The 23,285-nt window shown below is 47.4% G+C and overlaps 1 protein-coding gene and 1 pseudogene across 1 annotated transcript; both read left to right on the top strand.

Annotated features, from left to right (window-relative positions):
• The first annotated feature begins 13,305 nt into the window (after positions 1 to 13,305).
• On the top strand, positions 13,306 to 16,596 carry LOC142496828 (uncharacterized). Its single transcript, XM_075603819.1, has one exon. It carries the CDS (start codon positions 13,432 to 13,434, stop codon positions 15,490 to 15,492), a length of 2,061 nt encoding a protein of 686 aa, XP_075459934.1. The 5' UTR covers positions 13,306 to 13,431; the 3' UTR covers positions 15,493 to 16,596.
• Positions 16,597 to 20,032: 3,436 nt separating this feature from the next.
• On the top strand, positions 20,033 to 22,531 carry LOC142496829 (uncharacterized; annotated as a pseudogene).
• Positions 22,532 to 23,285: the final 754 nt, after the last annotated feature.

Genomic DNA, 23,285 nt, shown 5'->3' with positions numbered 1-23,285 from the left:
ATTACCTTCCACTAATCCCTGGTGCGCATTTGTGCATTTTTTATTATCTTGTTTTTCAGGGTGCCTTCCCCCCTTTCTAAGGGGTGTTCACCTAGATTTGAGAGTTTCTGGGGAGACGCTTTATGTACATGCTGCAAAGGGAACATCCACACCATCACACAGCACGAGCGCTGAATATCCTGTTTTTTCTACCTTCTGACTTAACACCTTATTAATTATTACACCTTCTGAGCCCTGAATTGGCCTGCCATTTGGCATAAGGTGTAACCTGAGTTTATGGCAATAATATAAAAACAACAACAATACCTGATCAGTATAATATTGATAAACTCACGTGATACAGGGTGTCCCGTCACTCAGGTAGGTTGCCCATAAAGAACAAACTGTCTACAGATTACTCAAACAATTAATCTAACAGCTTTTTTGTTAAAAGATAAAGCCATACCTTATTCCAAGTGTGCACGTTTGAGTAATGTAGGCAGCTGCTCCATCTGGGTTTCCTGCTCCCGAGGTGTTGGGTCCCTATTCGGGCGCCATCTGTCAAAGCGTAGATATAAAATCAATGAGTCAAGGGTTCAAAAAGTAACAACATGAGTTTATCTGTACCAAGGCACAATTGAGAGAAAAGAATTCCAACAAGGAGCTCAGGCCTCTGCCAACATATTGATTGGTATCACACTTTTATACATTTCAAAATGAGTAATACACCCCTCAAGGGGGCTGGCTTAGAGATAAATAATATGATGACATACAAAAATACATATTGGTTGATACATAAATATGCTTCATATGCTATATTCTTATCGATAATTTACCATAATGTGGGCCGCCCTTAACCTTGTGACATAAGGGAGTTACTGTGTCCATCCCTGTGTGTGCTGTATCTGTCAGATAACACTAACCTAATTTCAGCAGAATTATCTAAGGCAGGAATAACCTCTTACAAATGCATTTTCAATTTATTACATGACTCGTAGGAATTACACAAGGGTGGGTTACATCCAGAAGCGATACTCTGCAGAATCAAACATTCACAGTTCATTCACGAATGAAACAAATAAACGGATAAGCATACATACAAGCAAACACTCAGAAAATGGCGGTTTATGCCAAAATGGAGGTGATGATAGCCACACACATTATCTCAATCTTCACAGTAGGTTCTCTGCTTTTCAATTGTGTTTGCTCAACATTAAGCCCACCTTTTCCCTGTTAGACTCAGTACAGATGGGTACTGGGGTATCTGCGCAAACCCCTGTTTATCACCATGATCTCACACAAAAGGGAGAAGCCAGAGGAAATAAAACCACTCCTGTTGACATGCTAACTTTAATACATGAGTTAATAATAGTTCTAGGTGTCACTCATCCAGATGGAACTCGCACATTGCTGCCCCTTGGGATCCTTTTTGTCTTAGGTGGGACCACAGCTATAAAGCAATCGGTGTGCTTTGGAATAGGTTATATATTATGCATCTTCTGCTTTTTATTTTAGATCCCGCTCTCGGCAGAGCAGAAGCAGCCGATCTAGATCCAGGTTAGCAAACGGTTCAAGATGCACAGAGGGGAGCGGTAAAGGACTCCTTGGGTATAGCCATGGCTAGTAGCTGAGGCTATCCTCATGCTGCTAGGAGCTGATGATGAGATCCGCTGATTCAACATCATGCCAGGCAGTGGCATTGATTCCAGTGGAAAAAAGGGGGTGATAGTGCGCAGCTAATAATTGGTGAACAACAAATATCAAGTGAACAGTGCACCGTGATTAACAAACAATATTGTGGACCTTAGATGTGGATCTTGCACTAATCGTGGGTCTGCAGCCTTTCTTGGGGTGGCTCGACACCCCAGACACTAGACAAAAAACAAAAGAACAAGGTGCACAACGCACATAGTGTATTAAAGTATAAAATGTGACTTTATGGTTAAAAATAAATAGTTCTGCGTACATCAATTAGGAAATAAACAAGCAGTTGGTATATAGGTTTACCACACCAGGAGAAGACACTGTGCGACACCCTCAGATGGATCGCAGCATGCACTGGGTCTGCAGTCGTCTCATCAGTCTCTTCCAGCGTCCTCTGTTAGGGGATGGTAGATGGATGGGTCCTTTGTAGAGAGAGCCCCACAGCATACAGCTCACAGGTAGGTAAAGAAGCCGTAGGATTCAGCATCTATGGAACACTGCAGCATTTGCCGCCACTCCTCGTTGGGCCCTCAGCGGTGACGTCACTAGTCGCACCTCAGCTTCCGCAATGCTTCTCATGGAACGCACGGCGTGCGTGTCAGTCCAGAGTTGTAAGGCAGCGGGGAGAGATGTTTCGCCAGGCAAATGACTAATAAACAGTGTCCAAACAGTGTCCAGATTCACAAAGGATGGGGGGAGAAGAGCATAGACACCTCTAATCCAACGCGTTTCGTAACACTAGGTTACTTCTTCAGGGAATGTATGCATAGTGAAGGGGCATGTACATATATATATACTACACTTCACCCAATCACAAATGCGGTGTCTAATTGCCACATCATTAATTACAGGTGCAGCATATTGCTCTTGATTTGTGTTACTCTGTCTCACAGAACATATTAACAAACATTGTATAAAATTCATTCAGTCTAAAACAGATTTAATTCAAGTACATAATCGGCGCATGAAAAGTAGAGCTTCTGGAAAAGAAAAAGCCATAATTAGATACAAAGCAATAGCAATCTATAAAAAGGAATGGATGTCATTTTAAACACACAGATATTACAGAGACTAATAAAGTGACCAAATATCAATGTCCTCATTTAACCCCTTAGGGCTCAATGAATTCATCTTATATATCCAAAAAGTCTCTTGTTGTGAGAGACTTTTAATCCTGTCACCTCCCCTTCTTTCTTTGGGGACCACTTTTATTCCCTTAAATTGCAAACTAGAGGGATCTTTATTATGATAAAGTGCATAGTGACGGGAAAGACTATGTTTGTCATAACCTATTTTAATATTCCTGATGTGTTCCTGGATTCTAAGTTTCAGGCATCGTTTTGTGCGGCCAATATATTGCAGACCGCAATCACAATTTATCATGTATACCACATGTGTGGAATTGCAATTAATAAAAGTATCAATCACGAAACTCTCACCGGTGACAAATGATTTGAATGTTTTTCTCTCTGGATGGAGAAATTTGCATATGGAACATTTCCCACACTGATAGTTACCTATGGGTTTATCTCCAAGCCAAGTTAGTGGCTTTGCATGGGTATGACCCACATCACTGGGGGCTAATGTGTTTTTGAGATTTTTGGCCCTTCTGTATATAAACTTAGGAACTTTTGTAATTCGGTCATTTAAAATCGGATCAGTGCATAAAATTGCCCAGTGCCGTTGTACAATTCGTTCAATTTTTTTATTCATTGAATTGTAGGTTGTAATAAAGGGCACTTCAATTAGGTTATCCTGGGAATGACTTACTTCTTTTTTAACTTTTGGTTTTCCAGAAGCTCTACTTTTCATGCGCCGATTATGTACTTGAATTAAATCTGTTTTAGACTAAATGAATTTTATACAATGTTTGTTAATATGTTCTGTGAGACAGAGTAACACAAATCAAGAGCAATATGCTGCACCTGTAATTAATGATGTGGCAATTAGACACCGCATTTGTGATTGGGTGAAGTGTAGTATATATATATGTACATGCCCCTTCACTATGCATACATTCCCTGAAGAAGTAACCTAGTGTTACGAAACGCGTTGGATTAGAGGTGTCTATGCTCTTCTCCCCCCATCCTTTGTGAATCTGGACACTGTTTGGACACTGTTTATTAGTCATTTGCCTGGCGAAACATCTCTCCCCGCTGCCTTACAACTCTGGACTGACACGCACGCCGTGCGTTCCATGAGAAGCATTGCGGAAGCTGAGGTGCGACTAGTGACGTCACCGCTGAGCGCCCAACGAGGAGTGGCGGCAAATGCTGCAGTGTTCCATGGATGCTGAATCCTACGGCTTCTTTACCTACCTGTGAGCTGTATGCTGTGGGGCTCTCTCTACAAAGGACCCATCCATCTACCATCCCCTAACAGAGGACGCTGGAAGAGACTGATGAGACGACTGCAGACCCAGTGCATGCTGCGATCCATCTGAGGGTGTCGCACAGTGTCTTCTCCTGGTGTGGTAAACCTATTTACCAACTGCTTGTTTATTTCCTAATTGATGTACGCAGAACTATTTATTTTTAACCATAAAGTCACATTTTATACTTTAATACACTATGTGCGTTGTGCACCTTGTTCTTTTGTTTTTTGTCTAGTGGAATTGATTCGGCTGCTGTGGGGTGGGTTTGTCTGATGCGTCTTTACCCATTTTTCAGATCCCATTCTTGCTCCCGTAGCCGAAGCAGGAGGAGTGGAAGAAACCGCTCCCCGAGCAGGGGAAGAAAAAGCCAGAGCCGTAGCAAGGAGAGGACGAAAGGCAGGAATGGGAGCGTAGGCAGAGGTGGCAGTAGGCACAGGGGGAAGAGGGCGAGAGACAGCAGTAGCCGAAGCAAAGAGAGAAAGGCGAGAGCTAGTCGGAGCCGCAGCAAGGAGAGAGAGGAGGGAGCTAGTCGGAGCCGCAGCAAGGAGAGAGCGGAGGGAGCTAGTCAGAGCCGCAGCAAGGAGAGAGCGGAGGGAGCTAGTCGGAGCCGCAGCAAGGATAAAGCGGAGGGAGCTAGTCGAAGTCGGAGCCGCAGCAATGAGAGAGCGGAGGGAGCTAGTCGAAGTCGGAGCCGCAGCAAAGAGAGAGCGGAGGGAGCTAGTCGGAGCCGCAGCAAAGAGAGCAGAGGGAGCTAGTCGGAGCCGCAGCAAAGAGAGAGCAGAGGGCGCTAGTCGGAGCCGCAGCAAAGAGAGAGCGGAGGGGGCTAGTCGAAGTCGGAGCTGCAGCAAAGAGAGCGAGGGAGCAAGTCAGAGCCGCAGCAAAGAGAGAGCGGAGGGAGCTAATCGGAGCCGCAGCAAAGAGGGAGCTAGTAGGAGCCACAGCAAAGGGAGAGCTACTAGAAGCTGCAGCATAGAGGGAAAGGATAGAGTTACTCGTAGCTGCAGCATAGAGGGAAAGGATAGAGTTACTCGTAGCTGCAGCATAGAGGGAAAGGATAGAGTTACCCGTAGCTGCAGCATAGAGGGAAAGGATAGAGTTACTCGGAGCTGCAGCATAGAGGGAAAGGATAGAGTTACCCGTAGCTGCAGCATAGAGGGAAAAGAGAGAGTTACTCGGAGCTGCAGCATAGAGGGAAAGGATAGAGTTGCTCGGAGCCAAAGCATAGAGGGAAAGGAGAGAGTTGCTCGGAGCCAAAGCATAGAGGGAAAGGAGCGAGTTGCTCGGAGCCAAATCATAGAGGGAAAGGATAGAGTTAGTCGGAGCAAAAGCAAGGAGAGAGCTAGTAGGAGCCTCAGCAAAGAGGGAGAGGAGAGCCGCAGCTGCAGCAAGGAGAGAGGTAGTCGGAGCCTCAGCAGAGAGAGAAAGGAGAAGGCTAGTCGGAGCCGCAGCAGAGAGAGAAAGGAGAAGGCTAGTCGGAGCCGCAGCAGAAAGAGGAAGTCAAGAGCTAGTCGGAGCCGCAGCAAGGGGAGAAGAGCTAGGGACAGTCGGAGCCGCAGCAAGGGTAGAAGAGCTAGGGATAGTAGGAGCTGCAGCAAGGGGAGAAGAGCTAGGGACAGTCGGAGTCGCAGCAAGGGGAGAAGAGCTAGGGACAGTCGGAGCCGAAGCAGGGGGAGAAGAGCTAGGGATAGTCGGAGCCGCAGCAAAGGGAGAAGAGCTAGGGACAGTCGCAGCCGCAGCAAGGGAAGACGAGCTAGGAACAGTCGGAGCCGCAGCAAGGGGAGAAGAGCTAGGGACAGTCGGAGTCGCAGCAAGGGGAGAAGAGCTAGGGACAGTCGGAGTCGCAGCAAGGGGAGAAGAGCTAGGGACAGTCGGAGCCGAAGCAGGGGGAGAAGAGCTAGGGATAGTCGGAGCCGCAGCAAAGGGAGAAGAGCTAGGGACAGTCGCAGCCGCAGCAAGGGTAGAAGAGCTAGGGATAGTCGGAGCCGCAGCAAGGGAAGACGAGCTAGGAACAGTCAGAGCCGCAGCAAGGGTAGAAGAGCTAGGGACAGCCGGAGCCGCAGGGAGACACATAGCCGAAGGAAGGGGAAGAGCAGGAGCCGCAGCAAAGATAGGAGAGGGAAGTCCAGCAGGAGCAAAGAGAGGAGGGACAGGCACAGCCGTAGTCGCAGCAAGGAGAGAAGTAGGAGTGGGAGAGGGGGGAGATCCAGTCGGGAGCGCGAGACGAGCCAGAGCAAACAGAGCGAGGAGACCAGCAAGAAGCGAAGCCGTGAGAGAAGCTGCAGCAGCGGGGGTAATGAAGACCGGACCAAGAGAATCAAGGGAGAAGAAATTGTTGCATTCACCACAGAGTCTGACCAGGAGCAAGAGAACGATGAGACAGAGGGCAGCATCCAGCAGGCACTGGGAGACACTGCTTCGGCAGACACCGCTTCCCAAAGCCTCGCCGACTCCAAGGAAGAAGAGAAGTTGGCTCCGGCAGATAGCTCCCCTTCTAAATCTGGCTCCCCTTCTAAATCTGGCTCCCCTTCTAAATCTGGCTCCCCTTCTAAATCTGGCTCCCCTTCTAAATCTGGCTCCCCTTCTAAATCTGGCTCCCCTTCTAAATCTGGCTCCCCTTCTAAATCTGGCTCCCCTTCTAAATCTGACTCCCCTTCTAAATCTGGCTCCCCTTCTAAATCTGGCTCCCCTTCTAAATCTGGCTCCCCTTCTAAAACTGGCTCCCCCTCTAAATCTGGCTCCCCCTCTAAAACTGGCTCCCCCTCTAAAACTGGCTCCCCCTCTAAAACTGGCTTCCCCTCTAAATCTGGCTCCCCCTCTAAATCTGGCTCCCCCTCTAAATCTGGCTCCCCCTCTAAAACTGGCTCCCCCTCTAAAACTGGCTCCCCCTCTAAATCTGGCTCCCCCTCTAAATCTGGCTCCCCCTCTAAATCTGGCTTCCCCTCTAAATCTGGCTCCCCCTCTGAGCCTTGATAATGTCCCCCCTTCACTCGTAACAAAGGGGCCGCCTTGTGGGGGGGTGTTTTATATTTATTTCCAGAATTATTATTTTTTATGTATTTTTGGTCCGTTAGTTGCTCTCCTGCGTTATGGCGGGTGGAAAAAATATTGCCGATGTTCAGAGGAGTCTTAGAGCAGCACTGCATGTTCAATCCTTACCCTTATCTTAATTCAAATGAGTATAACGAAACAGGACCAATATTTCCTCTGCAGCTTCCTGTGCAGGGAGTGGAAGGTGATGGTGTAGCACGAGCTCAGCAGATGCCTCTGATTTCATGTGCAGACAAGGAGTGATAATGGTGGCCAGGCAACTGAGTTTGGTGGGCAGGGACTTGGGCTTGGAGTAGTGGTTGACATAGTCATTCTGCAGTGTGTGTAAAGGAACGGAGAAGCCAGAGTGTACACTCTGCCGGCGTATGAGGGAATAGTATATACGTCCTGCGCAAGGAGCGAGCAATACTCGTACCCTGGAATCTGGTTTATTGTGCAGTGGGATGGAATAGTGGTCAAAATATGCAGTTAATGTGCAGCTTTCTGTGAGGGGAACAGAATGAAAAACATGCTACAACTTCCTGTGCAGGGAGTAGAAAGGCGAACACGCTGCTTTTTCCTGTGCAGGGAGTAGAAAGGCGAACGCGCTGCTTTTTCCTGTGCAGGGAGTAGAAAGGAGAGCACATACGCTGCTGCTTCCTGTGCAGAGAGTGAGAGGGAATAGAAAACCGGTATTTTAAAAATCTGGGCCGCATTTCATTCAGAATACCTGTCGTTTGGTATTTTAACCCCTTGCACGCTTGTGTTCATGCAGTGGGGTTCTCCCCCTCCCCACCCTTTTAAACATGCAGCGCCGCTTTAAAGCGGACCGCAAATATTACACGCTGTCATGATGCGTTTAAAATTTCAATGAGCCGGAGTCTGCTGGAAAAGGTTAAATGACAATATATCCCTTTTTTTGTTTGTTTTTTTTTTTATCCTGTAATTTTCCTCTTGCGTTTTCTCCCCACGTTGTTCTTTTTCGTCTTCGGTAGTAAATGCTCCTGGTTTTCATGAGATTTGAATAAAGAATATTTTTGCTTGAGAAGGCAATGGTGCAGTTTATTTGGCGATTATATAGGGTTAAATATTAACTATTGTGGCTGTGTTGAGCATGTGGGAACAAAAGTGGAGGGGACATTCCGTATATATTTAGTACATCTCGCTTTAGCTAATTCAATGCCGGCGACTGCTGAGAACGTAGGTTTCCCCATAATTCTCCTGTATTACACCGATCAACGCCAGTCGATCGTGTACCAATAAGGTGCCCACTACTTGGTAGAATATAGAGTTAAGGACCAGTGGTATTAAAAAATAGTTACCTGCTGTTCCTTAACAATAGTTCTCTCCCCAATTTCTAGGAGACTTAACACCTTAAGATAATAAAAAATGCACAAATGCGCACCAGGGATTAGTGGAAGGTAATTTATTAAAAATACACAAAAACTGAGGGGATCCAACCCCACCTCAGAACAGCTGTGCAGCTGGACGGCTAAGTATTACCAAGGAGAACACCTAATGGTGCACCATTAGGTGTTCTCCTTGGTAGTACTTAGCCGTCCAGCTGCACAGCTGTTCTTAGGTGGGGTTGGATCCCGTCAGTTTTTGTGTATTTTTAATAAATTACCTTCCACTAATCCCTGGTGCACATTTGTGCATTTTTTATTATCTTGTTTTTCAGGGTGCCTTCCCCCCTTTCTAAGGGGTGTTCACCTAGATTTGAGAGTTTCTGGGGAGACGCTTTATGTACATGCTGCAAAGGGAACATCCACACCATCACACAGCACGAGCGCTGAATATCCTGTTTTTTCTACCTTCTGACTTAACACCTTATTAATTATTACACCTTCTGAGCCCTGAATTGGCCTGCCATTTGGCATAAGGTGTAACCTGAGTTTATGGCAATAATATAAAAACAACAACAATACCTGATCAGTATAATTTTGATAAACTCACGTGATACAGGGTGTCCCGTCACTCAGGTAGGTTGCCCATAAAGAACAAACTGTCTACAGATTACTCAAACAATTAATCTAACGGCTTTTTTTGTTAAAAGATAAAGCCATACCTTATTCCAAGTGTGCACGTTTGAGTAATGTAGGCAGCTGCTCCATCTGGGTTTCCTGCTCCCGAGGTGTTGGGTCCCTATTCGGGCGCCATCTGTCAAAGCGTAGATATAAAATCAATGAGTCAAGGGTTCAAAAAGTAACAACATGAGTTTATCTGTACCAAGGCACAATTGAGAGAAAAGAATTCCAACAAGGAGCTCAGGCCTCTGCCAACATATTGATTGGTATCACACTTTTATACATTTCAAAATGAGTAATACACCCCTCAAGGGGGCTGGCTTAGAGATAAATAATAATATGATGACATACAAAAATACATATTGGTTGATACATAAATATGCTTCATATGCTATATTCTTATCGATAATTTACCATAATGTGGGCCGCCCTTAACCTTGTGACATAAGGGAGTTACTGTGTCCATCCCTGTGTGTGCTGTATCTGTCAGATAACACTAACCTAATTTCAGCAGAATTATCTAAGGCAGGAATAACCTCTTACAAATGCATTTTCAATTTATTACATGACTCGTAGGAATTACACAAGGGTGGGTTACATCCAGAAGCGATACTCTGCAGAATCAAACATTCACAGTTCATTCACGAATGAAACAAATAAACGGATAAGCATACATACAAGCAAACACTCAGAAAATGGCGGTTTATGCCAAAATGGAGGTGATGATAGCCACACACATTATCTCAATCTTCACAGTAGGTTCTCTGCTTTTCAATTGTGTTTGCTCAACATTAAGCCCACCTTTTCCCTGTTAGACTCAGTACAGATGGGTACTGGGGTATCTGCGCAAACCCCTGTTTATCACCATGATCTCACACAAAAGGGAGAAGCCAGAGGAAATAAAACCACTCCTGTTGACATGCTAACTTTAATACATGAGTTAATAATAGTTCTAGGTGTCACTCATCCAGATGGAACTCGCACATTGCTGCCCCTTGGGATCCTTTTTGTCTTAGGTGGGACCACAGCTATAAAGCAATCGGTGTGCTTTGGAATAGGTTATATATTATGCATCTTCTGCTTTGTATTTTAGATCCCGCTCTCGGCAGAGCAGAAGCAGCCGATCTAGATCCAGGTTAGCAAACGGTTCAAGATGCACAGAGGGGAGCGGTAAAGGACTCCTTGGGTATAGCCATGGCTAGTAGCTGAGGCTATCCTCATGCTGCTAGGAGCTGATGATGAGATCCGCTGATTCAACATCATGCCAGGCAGTGGCATTGATTCCAGTGGAAAAAAGGGGGTGATAGTGCGCAGCTAATAATTGGTGAACAACAAATATCAAGTGAACAGTGCACCGTGATTAACAAACAATATTGTGGACCTTAGATGTGGATCTTGCACTAATCGTGGGTCTGCAGCCTTTCTTGGGGTGGCTCGACACCCCAGACACTAGACAAAAAACAAAAGAACAAGGTGCACAACGCACATAGTGTATTAAAGTATAAAATGTGACTTTATGGTTAAAAATAAATAGTTCTGCGTACATCAATTAGGAAATAAACAAGCAGTTGGTATATAGGTTTACCACACCAGGAGAAGACACTGTGCGACACCCTCAGATGGATCGCAGCATGCACTGGGTCTGCAGTCGTCTCATCAGTCTCTTCCAGCGTCCTCTGTTAGGGGATGGTAGATGGATGGGTCCTTTGTAGAGAGAGCCCCACAGCATACAGCTCACAGGTAGGTAAAGAAGCCGTAGGATTCAGCATCCATGGAACACTGCAGCATTTGCCGCCACTCCTCGTTGGGCCCTCAGCGGTGACGTCACAAGTCGCACCTCAGCTTCCGCAATGCTTCTCATGGAACGCACGGCATGCGTGTCAGTCCAGAGTTGTAAGGCAGCGGGGAGAGATGTTTCGCCAGGCAAATGACTAATAAACAGTGTCCAAACAGTGTCCAGATTCACAAAGGATGGGGGGAGAAGAGCATAGACACCTCTAATCCAACGCGTTTCGTAACACTAGGTTACTTCTTCAGGGAATGTATGCATAGTGAAGGGGCATGTACATATATATATATACTACACTTCACCCAATCACAAATGCGGTGTCTAATTGCCACATCATTAATTACAGGTGCAGCATATTGCTCTTGATTTGTGTTACTCTGTCTCACAGAACATATTAACAAACATTGTATAAAATTCATTTAGTCTAAAACAGATTTAATTCAAGTACATAATCGGCGCATGAAAAGTAGAGCTTCTGGAAAAGAAAAAGCCATAATTAGATACAAAGCAATAGCAATCTATAAAAAGGAATGGATGTCATTTTAAACACACAGATATTACAGAGACTAATAAAGTGACCAAATATCAATGTCCTCATTTAACCCCTTAGGGCTCAATGAATTCATCTTATATATCCAAAAAGTCTCTTGTTGTGAGAGACTTTTAATCCTGTCACCTCCCCTTCTTTCTTTGGGGACCACTTTTATTCCCTTAAATTGCAAACTAGAGGGATCTTTATTATGATAAAGTGCATAGTGACGGGAAAGACTATGTTTGTCATAACCTATTTTAATATTCCTGATGTGTTCCTGGATTCTAAGTTTCAGGCATCGTTTTGTGCGGCCAATATATTGCAGACCGCAATCACAATTTATCATGTATACCACATGTGTGGAATTGCAATTAATAAAAGTATCAATCACGAAACTCTCACCGGTGACAAATGATTTGAATGTTTTTCTCTCTGGATGGAGAAATTTGCATATGGAACATTTCCCACACTGATAGTTACCTATGGGTTTATCTCCAAGCCAAGTTAGTGGCTTTGCATGGGTATGACCCACATCACTGGGGGCTAATGTGTTTTTGAGATTTTTGGCCCTTCTGTATATAAACTTAGGAACTTTTGTAATTCGGTCATTTAAAATCGGATCAGTGCATAAAATTGCCCAGTGCCGTTGTACAATTCGTTCAATTTTTTTATTCATTGAATTGTAGGTTGTAATAAAGGGCACTTCAATTAGGTTATCCTGGGAATGACTTACTTTTATTCTTTTTTAACTTTTGGTTTTCCAGAAGCTCTACTTTTCATGCGCCGATTATGTACTTGAATTAAATCTGTTTTAGACTAAATGAATTTTATACAATGTTTGTTAATATGTTCTGTGAGACAGAGTAACACAAATCAAGAGCAATATGCTGCACCTGTAATTAATGATGTGGCAATTAGACACCGCATTTGTGATTGGGTGAAGTGTAGTATATATATATGTACATGCCCCTTCACTATGCATACATTCCCTGAAGAAGTAACCTAGTGTTACGAAACGCGTTGGATTAGAGGTGTCTATGCTCTTCTCCCCCCATCCTTTGTGAATCTGGACACTGTTTGGACACTGTTTATTAGTCATTTGCCTGGCGAAACATCTCTCCCCGCTGCCTTACAACTCTGGACTGACACGCATGCCGTGCGTTCCATGAGAAGCATTGCGGAAGCTGAGGTGCGACTTGTGACGTCACCGCTGAGGGCCCAACGAGGAGTGGCGGCAAATGCTGCAGTGTTCCATGGATGCTGAATCCTACGGCTTCTTTACCTACCTGTGAGCTGTATGCTGTGGGGCTCTCTCTACAAAGGACCCATCCATCTACCATCCCCTAACAGAGGACGCTGGAAGAGACTGATGAGACGACTGCAGACCCAGTGCATGCTGCGATCCATCTGAGGGTGTCGCACAGTGTCTTCTCCTGGTGTGGTAAACCTATATACCAACTGCTTGTTTATTTCCTAATTGATGTACGCAGAACTATTTATTTTTAACCATAAAGTCACATTTTATACTTTAATACACTATGTGCGTTGTGCACCTTGTTCTTTTGTTTTTTGTCTAGTGGAATTGATTCGGCTGCTGTGGGGTGGGTTTGTCTGATGCGTCTTTACCCATTTTTCAGATCCCATTCTCGCTCCCGTAACCGAAGCAGGAGGAGTGGAAGAAACCGCTCCCCGAGCAGGGGAAGAAAAAGCCAGAGCCGTAGCAAGGAGAGGACGAAAGGCAGGAATGGGAGCGTAGGCAGAGGTGGCAGTAGGCGCAGGGGGAAGAGGGCGAGAGACAGCAGTAGCCGAAGCAAAGAGAGAAAGGCGAGAGCTAGTCGGAGCCGCAGCAAGGAGAGAGAGGAGGGAGCTAGTCGGAGCCGCAGCAAGGAGAGAGCGGAGGGAGCTAGTCAGAGCCGCAGCAAGGAGAGAGCGGAGGGAGCTAGTCGGAGCCGCAGCAAGGATAAAGCGGAGGGAGCTAGTCGAAGTCGGAGCCGCAGCAATGAGAGAGCGGAGGGAGCTAGTCGAAGTCGGAGCCGCAGCAAAGAGAGAGCGGAGGGAGCTAGTCGGAGCCGCAGCAAAGAGAGCAGAGGGAGCTAGTCGGAGCCGCAGCAAAGAGAGAGCAGAGGGCGCTAGTCGGAGCCGCAGCAAAGAGAGAGCGGAGGGGGCTAGTCGAAGTCGGAGCTGCAGCAAAGAGAGCGAGGGAGCAAGTCGGAGCCGCAGCAAAGAGAGAGCGGAGGGAGCTAATCGGAGCCACAGCAAAGAGGGAGCTAGTAGGAGCCACAGCAAAGGGAGAGCTACTAGAAGCTGCAGCATAGAGGGAAAGGATATAGTTACTCGTAGCTGCAGCATAGAGGGAAAGGATAGAGTTACCCGTAGCTGCAGCATAGAGGGAAAGGATAGAGTTACTCGGAGCTGCAGCATAGAGGGAAAGGATAGAGTTACCCGTAGCTGCAGCATAGAGGGAAAGGATAGAGTTACCTGTAGCTGCAGCATAGAGGGAAAAGAGAGAGTTACTCGGAGCTGCAGCATAGAGGGAAAGGATAGAGTTGCTCGGAGCCAAAGCATAGAGGGAAAGGAGAGAGTTGCTCGGAGCCAAATCATAGAGGGAAAGGATAGAGTTAGTCGGAGCCAAAGCAAGGAGAGAGCTAGTCGGAGCCTCAGCAAAGAGGGAGAGGAGAGCCGCAGCTGCAGCAAGGAGAGAGGTAGTCGGAGCCTCAGCAGAGAGAGAAAGGAGAAGGCTAGTCGGAGCCGCAGCAGAGAGAGAAAGGAGAAGGCTAGTCGGAGCCGCAGCAGAAAGAGGAAGTCAAGAGCTAGTCGGAGCCGCAGCAAGGGGAGAAGAGCTAGGGACAGTCGGAGTCGCAGCAAGGGTAGAAGAGCTAGGGATAGTCGGAGCCGCAGCAAGGGGAGAAGAGCTAGGGACAGTCGGAGCCGCAGCAAGGGGAGAAGAGCTAGGGACAGTCGGAGTCGCAGCAAGGGGAGAAGAGCTAGGGACAGTCGGAGCCGAAGCAGGGGGAGAAGAGCTAGGGATAGTCGGAGCCGCAGCAAAGGGAGAAGAGCTAGGGACAGTCGCAGCCGCAGCAAGGGAAGACGAGCAAGGAACAGTCAGAGCCGCAGCAAGGGTAGAAGAGCTAGGGATAGTCGGAGCCGCAGCAAGGGGAGAAGAGCTAGGGACAGCCGGAGCCGCAGCAAGGGGAGAAGAGCTAGGGACAGTCAGAGCCGCAGGGAGACACATAGCCGAAAGAAGGGGAAGAGCAGGAGCCGCAGCAAAGATAGGAGAGGGAAGTCCAGCAGGAGCAAAGAGAGGAGGGACAGGCACAGCCGTAGTCGCAGCAAGGAGAGAAGTAGGAGTGGGAGAGGGGGGAGATCCAGTCGGGAGCGCGAGACGAGCCAGAGCAAACAGAGGGAGGAGACCAGCAAGAAGCGAAGCCGTGAGAGAAGCTGCAGCAGCGGGGGTAATGAAGACCGGACCAAGAGAATCAAGGGAGAAGAAATTGTTGCATTCACCACAGAGTCTGACCAGGAGCAAGAGAACGATGAGACAGAGGGCAGCATCCAGCAGGCACTGGGAGACACCGCTTCGGCAGACACCGCTTCCCAAAGTCTCGCCGACTCCAAGGAAGAAGAGAAGTTGGCTCCGGCAGATAGCTCCCCTTCTAAATCTGGCTCCCCTTCTAAATCTGGCTCCCCTTCTAAATCTGGCTCCCCTTCTAAATCTGACTCCCCTTCTAAATCTGGCTCCCCTTCTAAATCTGGCTCCCCTTCTAAATCTGGCTCCCCTTCTAAATCTGGCTCCCCCTCTAAATCTGGCTCCCCCTCTAAAACTGGCTCCCCCTCTAAAACTGGCTCCCCCTCTAAAACTGGCTCCCCCTCTAAAACTGGCTCCCCCTCTAAATCTGGCTCCCCCTCTAAATCTGGCTCCCCCTCTAAATCTGGCTCCCCCTCTAAAACTGGCTCCCCCTCTAAAACTGGCTCCCCCTCTAAATCTGGCTCCCCCTCTAAATCTGGCTCCCCCTCTAAATCTGGCTTCCCCTCTAAATCTGGCTCCCCCTCTGAGCCTTGATAACGTCCCCCCTTCACTCGTAACAAAGGGGCCGCCTTGTGGGGGGGTGTTTTATATTTATTTCCAGAATTATTATTTTTTATGTATTTTTGGTCCGTTAGTTGCTCTCCTGCGTTATGGCGGGTGGAAAAAATATTGCCGATGTTCAGAGGAGTCTTAGAGCAGCACTGCATGTTCAATCCTTACCCTTATCTTAATTCAAATGAGTATAACGAAACAGGACCAATATTTCCTCTGCAGCTTCCTGTGCAGGGAGTGGAAGGTGATGGTGTAGCACGAGCTCAGCAGATGCCTCTGATTTCATGTGCAGACAAGGAGTGATAATGGTGGCCAGGCAACTGAGTTTGGTGGGCAGGGACTTGGGCTTGGAGTAGTGGTTGACATAGTCATTCTGCAGTGTGTGTAAAGGAACGGAGAAGCCAGAGTGTACACTCTGCCGGCGTATGAGGGAATAGTATATACGTCCTGCGCAAGGAGCGAGCAATACTCGTACCCTGGAATCTGGTTTATTGTGCAGTGGGATGGAATAGTGGTCAAAATATGCAGTTAATGTGCAGCTTTCTGTGAGGGGAACAGAATGAAAAACATGCTACAACTTCCTGTGCAGGGAGTAGAAAGGCGAACACGCTGCTTTTTCCTGTGCAGGGAGTAGAAAGGCGAACGCGCTGCTTTTTCCTGTGCAGGGAGTAGAAAGGAGAGCACATACGCTGCTGCTTCCTGTGCAGGGAGTGAGAGGGAATAGAAAACGGGTATTTTAAAAATCTGGGCCGCATTTCATTCAGAATACCTGTCGTTTGGTATTTTAACCCCTTGCACACTTGTGTCATGCAGTGGGGTTCTCCCCCTCCCCACCCTTTTAAACATGCAGCGCCGCTTTAAAGCGGACCGCAAATATTACACGCTGTCATGACGCGTTTAAAATTTCAATGAGCCGGAGTCTGCTGGAAAAGGTTAAATGACAATATATCCCTTTTTTTGTTTGTTTTTTTTTTTATCCTGTAATTTTCCTCTTGCGTTTTCTCCCCACGTTGTTCTTTTTCGTCTTCGGTAGTAAATGCTCCTGGTTTTCATGAGATTTGAATAAAGAATATTTTTGCTTGAGAAGGCAATGGTGCAGTTTATTTGGCGATTATATAGGGTTAAATATTAACTCTTGTGGCTGTGTTGAGCATGTGGGAACAAAAGTGGAGGGGACATTCCGTATATATTTAGTACATCTCGCTTTAGCTAATTCAATGCCGGCGACTGCTGAGAACGTAGGTTTCCCCATAATTCTCCTGTATTACACCGATCAACGCCAGTCGATCGTGTACCAATAAGGTGCCCACTACTTGGTAGAATATAGAGTTAAGGACCAGTGGTATTAAAAAATAGTTACCTGCTGTTCCTTAACAATAGTTCTCTCCCCAATTTCTAGGAGACTTAACACCTTAAGATAATAAAAAATGCACAAATGCGCACCAGGGATTAGTGGAAGGTAATTTATTAAAAATACACAAAAACTGAGGGGATCCAACCCCACCTCAGAACAGCTGTGCAGCTGGATGGCTAAGTATTACCAAGGAGAACACCTAATGGTGCACCATTAGGTGTTCTCCTTGGTAGTACTTAGCCGTCCAGCTGCACAGCTGTTCTTAGGTGGGGTTGGATCCCGTCAGTTTTTGTGTATTTTTAATAAATTACCTTCCACTAATCCCTGGTGCACATTTGTGCATTTTTTATTATCTTGTTTTTCAGGGTGCCTTCCCCCCTTTCTAAGGGGTGTTCACCTAGATTTGAGAGTTTCTGGGGAGACGCTTTATGTACATGCTGCAAAGGGAACATCCACACCATCACACAGCACGAGCGCTGAATATCCTGTTTTTTCTACCTTCTGACTTAACACCTTATTAATTATTACACCTTCTGAGCCCTGAATTGGCCTGCCATTTGGCATAAGGTGTAACCTGAGTTTATGGCAATAATATAAAAACAACAACAATACCTGATCAGTATAATTTTGATAAACTCACGTGATACAGGGTGTCCCGTCACTCAGGTAGGTTGCCCATAAAGAACAAACTGTCTACAGATTACTCAAACAATTAATCTAACGGCTTTTTTTGTTAAAAGATAAAGCCATACCTTATTCCAAGTGTGCACGTTTGAGTAATGTAGGCAGCTGCTCCATCTGGGTTTCCTGCTCCCGAGGTGTTGGGTCCCTATTCGGGCGCCATCTGTCAAAGCGTAGATATAAAATCAATGAGTCAAGGGTTCAAAAAGTAACAACATGAGTTTATCTGTACCAAGGCACAATTGAGAGAAAAGAATTCCAACAAGGAGCTCAGGCCTCTGCCAACATATTGATTGGTATCACACTTTTATACATTTCAAAATGAGTAATACACCCCTCAAGGGGGCTGGCTTAGAGATAAATAATAATATGATGACATACAAAAATACATATTGGTTGATACATAAATATGCTTCATATGCTATATTCTTATCGATAATTTACCATAATGTGGGCCGCCCTTAACCTTGTGACATAAGGGAGTTACTGTGTCCATCCCTGTGTGTGCTGTATCTGTCAGATAACACTAACCTAATTTCAGCAGAATTATCTAAGGCAGGAATAACCTCTTACAAATGCATTTTCAATTTATTACATGACTTGTAGGAATTACACAAGGGTGGGTTACATCCAGAAGCGATACTCTGCAGAATCAAACATTCACAGTTCATTCACGAATGAAACAAATAAACGGATAAGCATACATACAAGCAAACACTCAGAAAATGGCGGTTTAGGCCAAAATGGAGGTGATGATAGCCACACACATTATCTCAATCTTCACAGTAGGTTCTCTGCTTTTCAATTGTGTTTGCTCAACATTAAGCCCACCTTTTCCCTGTTAGACTCAGTACAGATGGGTACTGGGGTATCTGCGCAAACCCCTGTTTATCACCATGATCTCACACAAAAGGGAGAAGCCAGAGGAAATAAAACCACTCCTGTTGACATGCTAACTTTAATACATGAGTTAATAATAGTTCTAGGTGTCACTCATCCAGATGGAACTCGCACATTGCTGCCCCTTGGGATCCTTTTTGTCTTAGGTGGGACCACAGCTATAAAGCAATCGGTGTGCTTTGGAATAGGTTATATATTATGCATCTTCTGCTTTGTATTTTAGATCCCGCTCTCGGCAGAGCAGAAGCAGCCGATCTAGATCCAGGTTAGCAAACGGTTCAAGATGCACAGAGGGGAGCGGTAAAGGACTCCTTGGGTATAGCCATGGCTAGTAGCTGAGGCTATCCTCATGCTGCTAGGAGCTGATGATGAGATCCGCTGATTCAACATCATGCCAGGCAGTGGCATTGATTCGGCTGCTGTGGGGTGGGTTTGTCTGATGCGTCTTTACCCATTTTTCAGATCCCATTCTCGCTCCCGTAGCCGAAGCAGGAGGAGTGGAAGAAGCCGCTCCCCGAGCAGGGGAAGAAAAAGCCAGAGCCGTAGCAAGGAGAGGACGAAAGGCAGGAATGGGAGCGTAGGCAGAGGTGGCAGTAGGCGCAGGGGGAACAGGGCGAGAGACAGCAGGAGCCGAAGCAAAGAGAGAAAGGCGAGAGCTAGTCGGAGCCGCAGCAAGGAGAGAGAGGAGGGAGCTAGTCGGAGCCGCAGAAAGGAGAGAGCAGAGGGAGCTAGTCGGAGCCGCAGCAAGGAGAGTGCGGAGGGAGCTAGTCGGAGCCGCAGCAAGGATAAAGCGGAGGGAGCTAGTCGAAGTCGGAGCCGCAGCAATGAGAGAGCGGAGGGAGCTAGTCGAAGTCGGAGCCGCAGCAAAGAGAGAGCGGAGGGAGCTAGTCGGAGCCGCAGCAAAGAGAGCGGAGGGAGCTAGTCGGAGCCGCAGCAAAGAGAGAGCAGAGGGCGCTAGTCGGAGCCGCAGCAAAGAGAGAGCGGAGGGGGCTAGTCAAAGTCAGAGCTGCAGCGAAGAGAGAGCGAGGGAGCAAGTCGGAGCCGCAGCAAAGAGAGCGCGGAGGGAGCTAGTCGGAGCCGCAGCAAAGAGGGAGCTAGTAGGAGCCACAGCAAAGGGAGAGCTACTAGAAGCTGCAGCATAGAGGGAAAGGATAGAGTTACTCGGAGCTGCAGCATAGAGGGAAAGGATAGAGTTACCCGTAGCTGCAGCATAGAGGGAAAGGATAGAGTTACTCGGAGCTGCAGCATAGAGGGAAAGGATAGAGTTACCTGTAGCTGCAGCATAGAGGGAAAGGATAGAGTTACCTGTAGCTGCAGCATAGAGGGAAAGGAGAGAGTTACCCGTAGCTGCAGCATAGAGGGAAAGGATAGAGTTAACCGTAGCTGCAGCATAGAGGGAAAGGATAGAGTTACCCGTAGCTGCAGCATAGAGGGAAAGGATAGAGTTACCTGTAGCTGCAGCATAGAGGGAAAAGAGAGAGTTACTCTGAGCTGCAGCATAGAGGGAAAGGAGAGAGTTGCTCGGAGCCAAAGCATAGAGGGAAAGGAGAGAGTTAGTCGGAGCCAAAGCAAGGAGAGAGCTAGTCGAGCCTCAGCAAAGAGGGAGAGGAGAGCCGCAGCTGCAGCAAGGAGAGAGGTAGTCGGAGCCGCAGCAGAGAGAGAAAGGAGAAGGCTAGTCGGAGCCGCAGCAGAGAGAGAAAGGAGAAGGCTAGTCGGAGCTGCAGCAGAGAGAGAAAGGAGAAGGCTAGTTGGAGCCGAAGCAGAGAGAGAAAGGAGAAGGCTAGTCGGAGCCGCAGCAGAGAGAGGAAGTCAAGAGCGAGTCGGAGCCGCAGCAAGGGGAGAAGAGCTAGAGACAGTCGGAGCCGCAGCAGGGGGAGAAGAGCTAGGGATAGTCGGAGCCGCAGCAAAGGGAGAAGAGCTAGGGATAGTCGGAGCCGCAGCAAAGGGAGAAGAGCTAGGGACAGTCGCAGCCGCAGCAAGGGTAGAAGAGCTAGGGATAGTCGGAGCCGCAGCAAGGGAAGACGAGCTAGGAACAGTCGGAGCCGCAGCAAGGGGAGAAGAGCTAGGGATAGTCGGAGCCGCAGCAAAGGGTGAAGAGCTAGGGATAGTCGGAGCCGCAGCAAAGGGAGAAGAGCTAGGGACAGTCGGAGCCGCAGCAAGGGGAGAAGAGCTAGGGACAGTCGGAGCCGAAGCAGGGGGAGAAGAGCTAGGGACAGTCGGAGCCGCAGCAGGGGGAGAAGAGCTAGGGATAGTCGGAGCCGCAGCAAAGGGAGAAGAGCTAGGGACAGTCGGAGCCGCAGCAAGGGAAGATGAGCTAGGAACAGTCGGAGCCGCAGCAGGGGGAGAAGAGCTAGGGATAGTCGGAGCCGCAGCAAGGGGAGAAGAGCTAGGGACAGCCGGAGCCGCAGCAAGGGGAGAAGAGCTAGGGACAGTCGGAGCCGCAGGGAGACACATAGCCGAAGGAAGGGGAAGAGCAGGAGCCGCAGCAAAGATAGGAGAGGGAAGTCCAGCAGGAGCAAAGAGAGGAGGGACAGGCACAGCCGTAGTCGCAGCAAGGAGAGAAGTAGGAGTGGGAGAGGGGGGAGATCCAGTCCGGAGCGCGAGACGAGCCAGAGCAAACAGAGGGAGGAGACCAGCAAGAAGCGAAGCCGTGAGAGAAGCTGCAGCAGCGGGGGTAATGAAGACCGGACCAAGAGAATCAAGGGAGAAGAAATTGTTGCATTCACCACAGAGTCTGACCAGGAGCAAGAGAATGATGAGACAGAGGGCAGTATCCAGCAGGCACTGGGAGACACCGCTTCGGCAGACACCGCTTCCCAAAGCCTCGCCGACTCCAAGGAAGAAGAGAAGTTGGCTCCGACAGATAGCTCCCCTTCTAAATCTGGCTCCCCTTCTAAATCTGGCTCCCCTTCTAAATCTGTCTCCCCTTCTAAATCTGGCTCCCCCTCTAAAACTGGCTCCCCCTCTAAAACTGGCTCCCCCTCTAAAACTGACTCCCCCTCTAAAACTGGCTCCCCCTCTAAATCTGGCTTCCCCTCTAAATCTGGCTCCCCCTCTAAAACTGGCTCCCCCTCTAAATCTGGCTCCCCCTCTAAATCTGGCTCCCCCTCTAAATCTGGCTTCCCCTCTAAATCTGGCTCCCCCTCTGAGCCTTGATAGCGTCCCCCCTTCACTCGTAACAAAGGGGCCGCCTTGTGGGGGGGTGTTTTATATTTATTTCCAGAATTATTATTTTTTATGTATTTTTGGTCCGTTAGTTGCTCTCCTGCGTTATGGCGGGTGGAAAAAATATTGCCGATGTTCAGAGGAGTCTTAGAGCAGCACTGCATGTTCAATCCTTACCCTTATCTTAATTCAAATGAGTATAACGAAACAGGACCAATATTTCCTCTGCAGCTTCCTGTGCAGGGAGTGGAAGGTGATGGTGTAGCACGAGCTCAGCAGATGCCTCTGATTTCATGTGCAGGCAAAGAGTGATAATGGTGGCCAGGCAACTGAGTTTGGTGGGCAGGGACTTGGGCTTGGAGTAGTGGTTGACATAGTCATTCTGCAGTGTGTGTAAAGGAACGGAGAAGCCAGAGTGTACACTCTGCCGGCGTATGAGGGAATAGTATATACGTCCTGCGCAAGGAGCGAGCAATACTCGTACCCTGGAATCTGGTTTATTGTGCAGTGGGATGGAATAGTGGTCAAAATATGCAGTTAATGTGCAGCTTTCAGTGAGGGGAACAGAATGAAAAACATGCTACAACTGCCTGTGCAGGGAGTAGAAAGGCGAACGCGCTGCTTTTTCCTGTGCAGGGAGTAGAAAGGAGAGCACATACGCTGCTGCTTCCTGTGCAGGGAGTGAGAGGGAATAAAAAACGGGTATTTTAAAAATCTGGGCCGCATTTCATTCAGAATACCTGTCGTTTGGTATTTTAACCCCTTGCACGCTTGTGTTCATGCAGTGGGGTTCTCCTCCCCCCCCCACCCTTTTAAACATGCAGCGCCGCTTTAAAGCGGACCGCAAATATTACACGCTGTCATGATGCGTTTAAAATTTCAATGAGCCGGAGTCTGCTGGAAAAGGTTAAATGACAATATATCCCTTTTTTGTCCCCACTTTGTTCTTTTTCGTCTTCGGTAGTAAATGCTCCTGGTTTTCATGAGATTTGAATAAAGAATATTTTTGCTTGAGAAGGCAATGGTGCAGTTTATTTGGCGATTATATAGGGTTAAATATTAACTCTTATGGCTGTGTTGAGCATGTGGGAACAAAAGTGATTGGGTGATAGTGACCTCATTTTACACTCTCCGTATATATTTAGTACATCTCGCTTTAGCTAAATCAATGCTACTAAAACGGAGAGATATTGAAAAGAAACCCCTAAGAAGATATGCGGTTTCCACATTTTTTCCAGAATAAAATGTTACTTTCAGCAATCCTACATTCTGTGGGTAGATAGTCATATGTATTATTTTAATTAGCCCATTATATGTGGCTTGTATATTATCTACATTGCAAAACACATTGTGTTCCTATCTACACGTGTTAATAGATTCATATGTTTGATGTTTTATATGTATATGTACACAGAGTGAATACAAAATGCTGGGGTGTGGAAAAAGGGAGCCTGCAACCACTTCACAGCATGACCAGTATGCAGGTCCGAACACTACCTGTGGAAAATTCTCAGTTATCCTTGCTGGAGGGAGAATGACCGCACAGGAACATGAAAAAAAAACCTGCTACTTAAAAAGTGGGGTGAGCTTAAACCCTGGGAGGAGGGGCATACTGGTCATACTGTGACGTGGCTGCATACTGGTCATACTGTGACGTGGCTGCATACTGGTCATA

This window comes from Ascaphus truei, chromosome 6 (genome assembly GCF_040206685.1).
Source record: "Ascaphus truei isolate aAscTru1 chromosome 6, aAscTru1.hap1, whole genome shotgun sequence".
Classification (NCBI taxonomy): Eukaryota; Metazoa; Chordata; class Amphibia; order Anura; family Ascaphidae; genus Ascaphus; species Ascaphus truei.
This window is presented reverse-complemented; position numbering and strand designations above follow the sequence as displayed.

Excerpts from the sequence above, each read along its gene's own strand:
- LOC142496828 (XM_075603819.1), top strand. The coding sequence starts at position 13,432 with ATGAGAGAGCGGAGGGAGCTAGTCGAAGTCGGAGCCGCAGCAAAGAGA.